At 41.7% G+C, this 13,051-nt stretch overlaps 1 protein-coding gene across 1 annotated transcript; it reads left to right on the top strand.

The window, feature by feature from the left end:
• The first annotated feature begins 2,695 nt into the window (after positions 1 to 2,695).
• Positions 2,696 to 6,346, top strand: LOC106591671 (claudin-11). The gene is made up of 3 exons (XM_014182895.2): positions 2,696 to 3,362; positions 4,120 to 4,284; positions 5,663 to 6,346. The coding sequence occupies exons 1-3, from the start codon at positions 3,137 to 3,139 to the stop codon at positions 5,920 to 5,922; spliced, it is 651 nt and encodes a 216-aa protein (XP_014038370.1). The 5' UTR covers positions 2,696 to 3,136; the 3' UTR covers positions 5,923 to 6,346.
• The last annotated feature ends 6,705 nt before the right edge of the window (positions 6,347 to 13,051 follow it).

Genomic DNA, 13,051 nt, shown 5'->3' with positions numbered 1-13,051 from the left:
GACCTACATGCTGCATAATAATAATATCATCTCTAGGATGGTTACTTCCTATATAGACCTACATGCTGCATAATAATAATATCATCTCTAGGATGGTTACTTCCTATATAGACCTACATGCTGCATAATAATAATATCATCTCTAGGATGGTTACTTCCTAATACCACATGCTGCATAATGATAATATCATCTCTAGGATGGTTACTTCCTATCCTCATGCTGCATAATGATAATATCATCTCTAGGATGGTTACTTCCTACATGCTGCATAATGATAATATCATCTCTAGGATGGTCACTTCCTATATAGACCTACATGCTGCATAATGATAATATCATCTCTAGGATGGTTACTTCCTACATGCTGCATAATGATAATATCATCTCTAGGATGGTTACTTCCTATATAGACCTACATGCTGCATAATAATAATATCATCTCTAGGATGGTTACTTCCTATATAGACCTACATGCTGCATAATAATAACATCATCTCTAGGATGGTTACTTCCTACATGCTGCATAATGATAATATCATCTCTAGGATGGTCACTTCCTATATAGACCTACATGCTGCATAATAATAATATCATCTCTAGGATGGTCACTTCCTATATAGACCTACATGCTGCATAATGATAATATCATCTCTAGGATGGTTACTTCCTACATGCTGCATAATAATAATATCATCTCTAGGATGGTTACTTCCTATATAGACCTACATGCTGCATAATAATAATATAATCTCTAGGATGGTTACTTCCTATATAGACCTACATGCTGCATAATGATAATATCATCTCTAGGATGGTTACTTCCTATATAGACCTACATGCTGCATAATAATAATTCATCTCTAGGATGGTTACTTCCTAATACCTACATGCTGCATAATGATAATATCATCTCTAGGATGGTTACTTCCTATATAGACCTACATGCTGCATAATGATAATATCATCTCTAGGATGGTTACTTCCTATTGAACATGCTGCATAATGATAATATCATCTCTAGGATGGTTACTTCCTATATAGACCTACATGCTGCATAATGATAATATCATCTCTAGGATGGTTACTTCCTATATAGACCTACATGCTGCATAATAATAATATCATCTCTAGGATGGTCACTTCCTATATAGACCTACATGCTGCATAATAATAATATCATCTCTAGGATGGTTACTTCCTATATAGACCTACATGCTGCATAATGATAATATCATCTCTAGGATGGTTACTTCCTATATAGACCTACATGCTGCATAATAATAATATCATCTCTAGGATGGTTACTTCCTATATAGACCTACATGCTGCATAATAATAATATCATCTCTAGGATGGTTACTTCCTATATAGACCTACATGCTGCATAATGATAATATCATCTCTAGGATGGTCACTTCCTATATAGACCTACATGCTGCATAATGATAATATCATCTCTAGGATGGTTGCTCTAGTTTTGAATAACATGTGTTAGCTACATTGTGGAATGATTTAACCCCATATGATTGAAATAGCTGTTAATATCTTAATCTTAAATACAACTATAATCCACAGTCTTACCAGCCTCCTCTGGCTTCTGTCCTTGAAAGGTAACAGTTCAAGAAACAGTCCAATTGTGAAGGGAAAAACCTGGTCATTTAATTCATAGTAAACCTAATGTCATCGAGATCAAGGTGACTCAAATGTTTTAGTAAAACTTTACGAGGCTCCTATTCTGATAAGCCACAACTCTAACGACACCCACACCTGTAGATTCCAAGCCTTAAAAGGTGAATATGTAAATAGGCAAAATACAGACACATACCATTGGCCAAGTTATAATGAACAGCACATTTCAATACTCACAGTATTTACCGGATGTCTTACTTGTCCTTCATACCTAAGTTTCAGTAATGTTTCATTTCATAATGACTGTGTTGCTACAAAGCAGCCCTCCTCCTGATGACAGCCACTCTGCTCTAGTGACAGAGCTGTCATAGTGAAAGACTAAGAGTCACTTCGTTACGCTCCTTCTCCTCCACTCTCTGATTTAAAGGCCACACACACACGCACGCGCACGCACACGCGCACACACGCACACGCACGCACACACACGCACACACACACACCAGGAGAGCTGAAACCCATCATCCTTCACTGTCATCCTGGCATTCTGATCATCTTCATTACCATAATATTCCCATTCCCATGATGCCTTGCTCCTACTACATCATCGTTCTCCCTCTTCCTCTCTCTCCTTCCTGCCTCTCTCTCCCCTTCTTCTCCCTCTTCCTGTCTCTGTCTCCCTAACTCCCCTGTGGGATGACTACTCCATTAAATGAATGAGTAGTCCCTTCAGACTACTGAGCAGGAGCCTATAAAGGTAGCTGAACATGGGGACCAATAAGTTGTACCCTCCTGCCTGAAGTTCCAGAGGCAGTACTAGGTCGCCCCCTGGTGGACACACCTGGAACTGACAGGATTTTCAATGTCCAGGGGAGGGCAGTAACACTTTACAAATCATTTTGAGAGAGAGAGAGAGAGAGAGAGAGAGAGAGAGAGAGAGAGAGAGAGAGAGAGAGAGAGAGAGCGAGAGAGAATTTTTATATTTCTCTCCATCCCTCCGATTGGTTAGAAGTTTCCAGGTAGTTTTTTTTCAGACCTTTCTCTACTATAAAACAAATGGAAAAGTGCCGAAGCTATTCTTTAGAAGAGGAGATTCTCCAAGCAGACAGGACTACACAACAGACCCAGGAGAGACAACACACAATTCTGGGATTACTTCTTGAGGAATATTCTAATCGAAAACTCACTCTAACTTCACACAGCATTTGGCTATCATTTTCTTCTGTTTTACAGTTTTCACCAGCGTTTGTACAACACAGGACTATTTTGAAATCATAACAATTCCTTTCACAATAGTCCCACAGGCGTTGTGAGTCTGGCAAGCGAGTCTACTTTCACACAAGCTTCAACGTATCTTTAGAGTACCATCAGTTGTTTTTGGACTAGTTGGGCTGTGGACTGTCCTATTCACCGTCTTGAGTCACTCTGACTGCCTGGACCATTTTACGTTTTTATAAACAGTTTTTGAAGACTATTCTACCCTAGGACTACCCTACCTCTCTCATTGCCATGGCGAACAGCTGTCTCCAGCTCAGCGGTTTTGTGATGAGTTGTATCGGCTGGGTCGGGATCCTTATCGCCACGGCCACCAACGACTGGGTAGTGACGTGTAAATACGGCATGAACACCTGCAAGAAGATGGACGAGTTAGGAGCCAAGGGGCTGTGGGCTGAATGTGTCATATCAACCGCCCTCTATCACTGTATATCATTGACACAGATATTGGACCTACCGGGTAATAGAACATTACTCTACTGTATAATACTATACTATACTCTACTATAATATACTATACAGTAATACATAATAATACTATATTAAAGGTAATAGAACATTACTATATTATACTATAGTATATTATACTATACTCCGCTATACTCCGCTATACTATACTATAATATATTATACTATATTGTACTACAATCTATTATGCTCTACTATACTCCACTATACTGTACTCCACCATACTATGCTATAAAATACTACACTCTACAATACTACACTATGCTACATTATACTCTAATATACCGCAATATACTATACTCTATTATACCATACTCCACTAAATATTACTACACTCTACTATACTCCTCTATACTATACCACACTATGCTATACTCTAATATTCTCCACTATACTATAGTATATTATACTATACTATAATATACTATATTATACTGCACTCTACTATACACCGCTATACTCTACTCTACTATAGATAGATGATACTACTATATTGAGGTTAATAAATAAGAAATAACAGGGCTGTGCAGACTGCTGCGTCTATGTGGCTGTGTACTCCGACCATGAGGTTATGATATATCGGGAATATTTCACAGCTAAAGGGTGTTGTTTGTCCCAAGCCTAAACCGATAGTCTACAACTCTCAAACTCAAGGCCTGGATATCTTTCCTATTGGAATCAACCAAGATTACTACGGCACATTTCAGGCCATACCGTTTATCTCTCTGTCTCTGTGTGTCTGTGTACAGCATACATCCAGACGTCGAGGGCTTTGATGATAACTGGATCCCTCCTGGGGCTGCCTGCAGTGGGGATGGTCCTAACAGCCACGCCTTGCATCTCTCTGGGGGACGAGCCTCAGTCAGCCAAGAACAAACGATCCCTACTTGGGGGAGTTCTCATACTGCTAGTGGGTAAGTCTGGACACACACGCACGCACACACGCACACACACACGTACAGACAGACAGACACTTGAGCACAGAGACAGATGTTTGCACACACATTACAACATATGGTCATACTTATAACAACCCCAGCCCCAGGTCTAACCTTGACCCTTAACCCCCCCATCCTCCCTCCCTTTCACCCCTCTCAGCCATCCGTCTCTCCCCTTCCTCCCTCCCCTAACTCCCACAGACACACATCCCCCAGACCACCATTCCTCCCCACCCACCTCGTCCGCACCCTGTTCCCTCCAGCTGGAAAATATTTTCCCATTTGTTGTTTGACACAATATAAAATGTGTTTGATCTGCTTTTCACTGTCCAGTTTTCCAACACCCTGTTCCACATGATGTCCATCGTGTGTGTGTGTGTGTGTGTGTGTGCGTGTACAATGTCGTATATACTACTATAAGTACTATATTTACCTATAAATTCTACTGTATACTGTACAAAAATATAAACACAACATGTAAAGTGTTGGTCTCATGTTTCATGAGCTGAAATAAAAGATCCCAGAAATATAAAAAAAAGCTTATTTCTCTAATATTTTGTACACAAATCTGTTTACATGCCTGTTAGTGAGCATTTCTCCTTTGCCAAGATAATCCATCCAGCTGACAGGTGTGGCATGTCAAGAATCTGATTAAACAGCATGATCATTACAGAGGTGCACCTTGTGCCGTTTTGTCACACATAACAATGCCACAGATGTCTCAAGTTGTGAGGGAGCGTGCAATTGGCATGCTGACTGCAGGAATGTCCACCCCTGTTGACAGAGAATTGAATGTTCATTTCTCTACCATATAATCCGCCTCCAACGTCGTTTTATAAAATTTGGCAGTACATCCAACCGGCCTCCACATCCGTCTTCGTCACCTGCGGGATCGTCTGAGACCAGCCTCCCAGACAGCTGATAAAACTGAGGAGTATTTCTGTCTTTAATAAAGCCCTTTTGTGTGGAAAAACTCATTTTGATTGGCTGCCCCTGGCTCCCAAGTGGGTGGGCCTATGCCCTCCCAGGCCCACCCATGGCTGCGCCCCTGCCCAGTCATGTGAAATGCATAGATTAAGGCCTGATTTCCTTATATGAACTGTAACTGAGTAAAATCGTTGCATGTTGCGTTTATATTTTTGTTCAGTATACATGTGTGTTTATAATCAAATCAAAATCTAATTTTATTTGTCACATGCACCAAATACAACAGGTGTAGACTTTACCGTGAAATGCTTACTTACAAGCCCTTTCCAAACAAAGCAGAGTTAAAAAGGACGAAAAAAATAGGACCTTTTATATGTATTAAATGTGGGCATTAATCTAAATCTCTCTCTCTCCCCTTCCTGTATAGCTCTGTGTGGGGGGGTGTCGACAGTATGGTTTCCTATAGGAGCCCACCAGGACCAGGGACTCATGTCGTTTGGGTTCAGCCTGTATGCTGGCTGGGTGGGCACGGCCTTCTGTCTCCTGGGAGGGGCCATGATCACCTGCTGTTCTACTGAACCGTCCCAACACTACAATCACCATGACAGGTTCTACTACTCCAAAGGACAGGGGCCTGGCAACCCTGTTCCACCCTCCACTAACCACGCCAAGAGCGCCCATGTTTAGACACATATGAAGTACATGCTTGCATACACACACACACACACACACACACACACACACACACACACACACACACACACACACACACACACACACACACACACACACAGTGTTGTGTAACTCAGAGCGGTGTCTAACCTGGTGCCTGAAGAGAAACCAAGGGGTCCTGATCGGGATAACCCTGCTCTGATGAAGGTTAGGGTTCTTTATTTTACAATGAGTTAGGGTTAGGGTTCTTTATTTTACAATGAAGGTTAGTGTTAGGGTTCTTTATTTTACAATGAAGGTTAGGGTTAGGGTTCTTTATTTTACAATGAAGGTTAGTGTTAGGGTTCTTTATTTTACAATGAAGGTTAGTGTTAGGGTTCTTTATTTTACAATGAAGGTTAGTGTTAGGGTTCTTAATTTTACAATGAAGGCTAGGGTTAGGGTTCTTTACTTTACAATGAAGGCTAGGGTTAGGGTTCTTTACTTTACAATGAAGGCTAGGGTTAGGGTTCTTTACTTTACAATGAAGGCTAGGGTTAGGGTTCTTTACTTTACAATGAAGGCTAGGGTTAGGGTTCTTTATTTAACAATGAAGGCTAGGGTTAGGGTTAGGGTTCTTAATTTTACAATGAGGGCCAGGGTTAGGGTTCTTTACTTTACAATGAAGGCTAGGGTTAGGGTTCTTTATTTAACAATGAAGGCTAGGGTTAGGGTTCTTTATTTAACAATGAAGGCTAGGGTTAGGGTTAGGGTTCTTTGTTCTACAATGAAGGCTAGGGTTAGGGTTAGGATTATTTATTTTACAATGAAGGCTAGGGTTAGGGTTAGGGTTCTTTATTTTACAATGAAGGCAAGGGTTAGGGTTAGGGTTCTGTATTTTACAATGAAGGCTAGGGTTAGGGTTCTTTGTACTACAATGAAGGCTAGGGTTAGGGTTCTTTGTTCTACAATGAAGGCTAGGGTTAGGGTTAGGGTTCTTTATTCTACAATGAAGGCTAGGGTCAGGGTTCTTTGTTCTACAATGAAGGCTAGGGTTAGGGTTCTTTATTCTACAATGAAGGCTAGGGTTAGGGTTCTTTGTTCTACAATGAAGGCTAGGGTTAGGGTTCTTTGTTCTACAATGAAGGCTAGGGTTAGGGTTCTTTGTTCTACAATGAAGGCTAGGGTTAGGGTTCTTTGTTCTACAATGAAGGCTAGGGTTAGGGTTCTGTATTTTACAATGAAGGCTAGGGTTAGGGTTCTTTGTTCTACAATGAAGGCTAGGGTTAGGGTTCTTTGTTCTACAATGAAGGCTAGGGTTAGGGTTCTTTGTTCTACAATGAAGGCTAGGGTTAGGGTTCTTTGTACGACAATGAAGGCTAGGGTTAGGGTTCTTTGTTCTACAGTGAAGGCTAGGGTTAGGGTTCTTTGTTCTACAGTGAAGGCTAGGGTTAGGGTTCTTTGTTCTACAGTGAAGGCTAGGGTTAGGGTTCTTTGTTCTACAATGAAGGCTAGGGTTAGGGTTCTTTATTCTACAATGAAGGCTAGGGTTAGGGTTCTTTGTTCTACAATGAAGGCTAGGGTTAGGGTTCTTTACTTTACAATGAAGGCTAGGGTTAGGGTTCTTTATTTAACAATGAAGGCTAGGGTTAGGGTTAGGGTTCTTAATTTTACAATGAGGGCCAGGGTTAGGGTTCTTTACTTTACAATGAAGGCTAGGGTTAGGGTTCTTTATTTAACAATGAAGGCTAGGGTTAGGGTTCTTTATTTTACAATGAAGGCAAGGGTTAGGGTTAGAGTTCTGTATTTTACAATGAAGGCTAGGGTTAGGGTTCTTTGTACTACAATGAAGGCTAGGGTTAGGGTTCTTTGTTCTACAATGAAGGCTAGGGTTAGGGTTAGGGTTCTTTATTCTACAATGAAGGCTAGGGTCAGGGTTCTTTGTTCTACAATGAAGGCTAGGGTTAGGGTTCTTTATTCTACAATGAAGGCTAGGGTTAGGGTTCTTTGTTCTACAATGAAGGCTAGGGTTAGGGTTCTTTGTTCTACAATGAAGGCTAGGGTTAGGGTTCTTTGTTCTACAATGAAGGCTAGGGTTAGGGTTCTTTGTTCTACAATGAAGGCTAGGGTTAGGGTTCTGTATTTTACAATGAAGGCTAGGGTTAGGGTTCTTTGTTCTACAATGAAGGCTAGGGTTAGGGTTCTTTGTTCTACAATGAAGGCTAGGGTTAGGGTTCTTTGTTCTACAATGAAGGCTAGGGTTAGGGTTCTTTGTTCTACAATGAAGGCTAGGGTTAGGGTTCTTTGTTCTACAGTGAAGGCTAGGGTTAGGGTTCTTTGTTCTACAGTGAAGGCTAGGGTTAGGGTTCTTTGTTCTACAGTGAAGGCTAGGGTTAGGGTTCTTTGTTCTACAATGAAGGCTAGGGTTAGGGTTCTTTATTCTACAATGAAGGCTAGGGTTAGGGTTCTTTGTTCTACAATGAAGGCTAGGGATAGGGTTCTTTGTTCTACAATGAAGGCTAGGGTTAGGGTTAGGGTTCTTTGTTCTACAATGAAGGCTAGGGTTAGGGTTAGGGTTCTTTATTTTACAATGAAGGCTAGGGTTAGGGTTCTTTGTTCTACAATGAAGGCTAGGGTTAGAATTATGGTTCTTTGTTCTACTATGAAGGATAACTGTACACCTACCAGTGCATTTTATAGAAAATAAAGCGTACCTTTTTTAATAAAGACTGTCTTGATTTTTAGTTTTTTGTTGAATACCATGTCTTAAATGTTTATTATTGTTGATTATACATTGATCATTATGTGGGTACCTACCTGTGTTCCAACAGTAATGTGGTAAGGAAATGTATTATTATATAGTTTTATTATACGATGACAAACCGATGAAACGGCAATGTAGCCCTTCTCTCAAACACTGCCAAGTCAGTTTCTTCAGCCTGATGGAACGGTTAGTGATAGGGTTGGCCTAACAATCTGGCCATCCAGAATCACAACAACACGCTGACTTCTTCCCCATGGAAGCGCGCACATCGTTTTTTTGTGACGTTGTCAGCTAATCCATTTCTACTGTATGCAGCGTTCACCGTGAATGCAGTCTCTGCTAACGCGGAAACATTGCCTTTCAATTTCTAACGCGCTATAGCGCAGATCTTTAGCGCTATGGATTGAATCGAGCCCCTAGAGGGCTTGAGTGGCAGTAATGAATAAATGATGTTTTGACAAAGAGAACTACAACTAAAATTGTTAAGATAACATTATTCATTTCCTGTTTGATCCGCATCTGTAGCAGAGGATGTGTAATGTTTCTATGTCTCCAGGTTCCATATCTCTGGCAGCATGGTCCTTCCCTTTTTCACGTCTAGACCTCTGCATCTCTAATGACACCCTATCCTATATAGTGCACTACAAAGGACAGATGGGGCAAACACTTCATAGTATGTGTCTCTGGCCAATAGTAACGCAGCACACTGGGGTGTCATTTCAGATGTGTTTGTTCATATGTGGTCTATACACCAGACTAACACTCCCTCTCTGTAGTTCCAGCAATAACTCTTTGTTAAAACAGAAACGTTTCTGGAACGTGTTTATCTTGGTTTATTTATTGTGCTATGTTGTGCTATCCCAGTGTTTTTGTTCGATTTTCTGTAATAAATAAAAATGTAATTTGGTTAATACTAATAATAATAATGAAAAAGTCCCAATGTTTTTCATGTCAAGTTAAATGACTAGCTAACTGCCCCAACATTTCTGTCAAATGTTCAAACACAACACACACACACACACACGCACGCACGCACACACGCACACACACGCACGCACGCACACACGCGCACACACACACACACACACACACACACACACACACACACACACACACACACACACACACACACACGCACGCACGCACACACACACACACACACACACACAGGAATCATCTACTCTCTCCCCGTCTCCAGCCGTGTTTCCCTAACTGTAGCATAATAAACACTGACATCAGAGGTATTATCACTGGTGCTCCGGTTCAATCTGACCCCAAAACACAGGAAGTGTAGCATGTGTGTGTGTGATGTAATCAGTAATCCTAGTCTGTGTTCCCGGAAGCACATCTGGCCACGTGAACTGTCTGTTCTTCGCTCTGTGTAAGGACACAGACGTGTGTATTTGTGTGTGTGTGTGTGTTCACCTAGGGCATTGTTATAAAGTGTGTTATCAGTGGTGTGACTCTGACCTTGTCCTGGTTAGCTCAGCACAGAAGGCTCTGTTCCCTGTGATACACACTGTCCTATCATATCCTCCTCTATGTAGCAGTGTGTGTGTGTGTGTGTGTGTGTGTGTGTGTGTGTGTTCATGCGTGTTTCTGTGACAAAAACAGAGCCAGTCCGGTTCATATTTGCAATAAATAATGTTTCATTGTTGCATGGAGGTGATATCGACAACTCAGCTTAAACAAGTGCACTCAGGAGCAGAAACACACATAGGGCCTGCATTCAAAATGGCACCCTATTCCCTTTATAGTGCACTACTTTTGGTCCTGATAGGGTGTCATTTCAGACAAAGTCAAAAACAATAACGGAAAACCCCAAATACATCAGAACATTTTACAACTTCAGATACCGAAAAATATACAGAAGAAAAACAAATATCTAGTCAGCAAACAGAAGCCAGTCTCAACATCCCACAAAGACAGCCAGCCACAGCAGGAGAGAGATAGAGGCAGGAATTCAATCGCAGTGCATTTCATTGACCTATTGAATAAACCAGCAATTGAACCAATGTGGATAGCTGGAGTTCATTTATATCACCCGTCCCTAAATGGGCCTTAGGAAGCTGTTAGGAAGATTGTTGACGTTCTGTGCGGTTCAAACCGGAATGCATTATGATTGAATACCCGGAAGTGGACAGAAACATGGCACACCTTCTCCCGAGACAAAATGAACAAACAAACAGCACCTCAGACTTTAAAAGCAACAGTGGCAAAACTTCTAATTTGCCTACTTTAGACTGTAATAAATGTTATAAGATCTTTAAAAGAAAAGAGATATTTTTTTAACTTAACCTTATACGACTAGAGATAGAAGTAGTTAAAAATATAAGCTTTTGCCATTTCCTCCCAAGCTGAGCTCTGATTGGGCGAAATACAAGAAGTGAAAGTGGATAAACCTCACCCACTTACTGTGGAGGCCCACCATTGGAGGACCTGGGTAGTGTGGTTAGGGATAGGTGTGGGCGTGACGCAGCAGTAGAAAAATACTCCTATTTTTGTTTGACAGTTTTTCCTCATGTTTTTGTGTCGATGCTGTTGGATGGAACTGTATGTATTTACTCTAGCTAGTGAATGTAATTGCATGTGTCTACTCTACCAAGTGGTCTCAGTAAAACTTGAATTCTGCTTAAAAATGGCTTCTTAACCATTATTAAATATGTCGTTAACCCTTAGTAAACTGCATCAATAGAAAAATTACATTATTTGGGTCTTTTTATATTTGGTTCCAGGTGGATCCTGATTGAATAGTTAACATTCATAATTCAGTTTGACCTAAACAAACCCTGTTGTAGTGATTACTAACCGTTTATAAGCAGAACGTATAGGGTTACGGTGTAACCCTCTAATATACCGTGAATGACTTCAATCTATTGTACAGGTCTATGGTCTACTGGATTCTCATGGTTATTTTGTTCTCTACAAAGTTAACAAATGTTGTGTACTTTGGCTTGCTTTGTAAACACAGGGTGTGGAGTTAGTGGTGGTGAGGGTTGGAGATGAAATCAAAGAACCACCACCTTCTAAATTTGCTACATATCATACCCCAGTTCCAGATCGACCAGTCCCCTTCGCCCTATAGTTTCCCTTATCAGGGGTCAGGGGTCAGCTTGGAGTAGGGTGTTGTTAGTTCTATAATGTCTCTTAGCCGTCGGTCACCACATGCAAATACAACATCTACAACCATGCTATACACATTAGCATGCTATCACATTCACCAGCCAGCCACGTTACATAGCCACAGGCATGGAACACACACACACACGCGCACACACACACACGCGCACACACACACACGCACACGCACACACACACACAGAGACATAATATTTACAGTACAACTAAGGAGCACAGAGTACCTACTGAAGCCCCTTTCTGGTTTTGGGTTCAGCTGAACTGTGTGTGTGTGTGTGTGTGTGTGTGTGTGTGTGTGTGTGTGTGTGTGTGTGTTTCACTGGACAACACAAGCGAGCCCACCCCTGAACAGCAGAGAGAACCCTGGGTAGCGTGGTTAGGGATAGAGGTCAGCGGTTAGGGGTCGTGGAGAGTAGGAGGGGTCGCGTGGCATCTTTAGTTTAGTGCATTTGACAAGTAAGGCTTCCCCAAGGGGGTGGAGACCATAGAATTAGAGGGTTCTATGTGACTAAACACTCAGAGATATTTGTCTGATGTGAGAGCAATTCTCATCTCGTCTTCTTTCTAATATAGTAACTTTCATTTGGAGATTTAGCACACCTGTAGGTAGAGCAGAGCAGGGTGGTGTCCATAACTCTGTCGAGAACAAATCTGTAATTTAGAACCTTTTCATTCTGAGCTCTAGTAATGCAGCAACAGGGCTTGTGGGGGGGGATTCATAGAGAGTGGGATGGAGCAAAAGAAGTCACAAACACACTACACTGGTAAGACCCTGAAGGGGACATAGATACAAGGTTTAAAAGCGTACACACACACACGCACGCATGCACACACACACAGCCAAAAGAAAAACACACACATGCGTGCACACACAGATGAAGGCACTATTGCAAGCAAGGTCCAATTACTATGTGACACAAAAACCCCATCAGCCCCCCTCCTTCCTAGATAGAGACTGGAGAGGCGGGTGTGTGTCTAAGTGTGTCTGTGTGTGTGTGTGTGTGTGTGTGTGTGTGTCTAAGTGTGTCTGTGTGTGTGTGTGTGTAGCTAGTTTCCTCTCTGTGAGATAAGAGAAGCAGCAGAGACACCTGGACCAGTGACAGGAAGTGACCTCGGATCAGCGCTCTGACAACTTCCTGTGTGTGTGGTGAACCAGGAAATGCTGACTCGTCGCTCCCAGTCTGTCATCACTCTGGACTGTCTATAGTGAGAGGAAAATACCTTCACTGTATGCCCATCACCAAATCAACCCAAAGACCCCGC

The sequence above is a fragment of the Salmo salar genome, chromosome ssa16, assembly GCF_905237065.1.
Source record: "Salmo salar chromosome ssa16, Ssal_v3.1, whole genome shotgun sequence".
NCBI lineage: Eukaryota > Metazoa > Chordata > Actinopteri > Salmoniformes > Salmonidae > Salmo > Salmo salar.
Note: the sequence above shows the minus strand (reverse complement) of the source record. Positions and strands in the feature narration are given on the sequence as shown.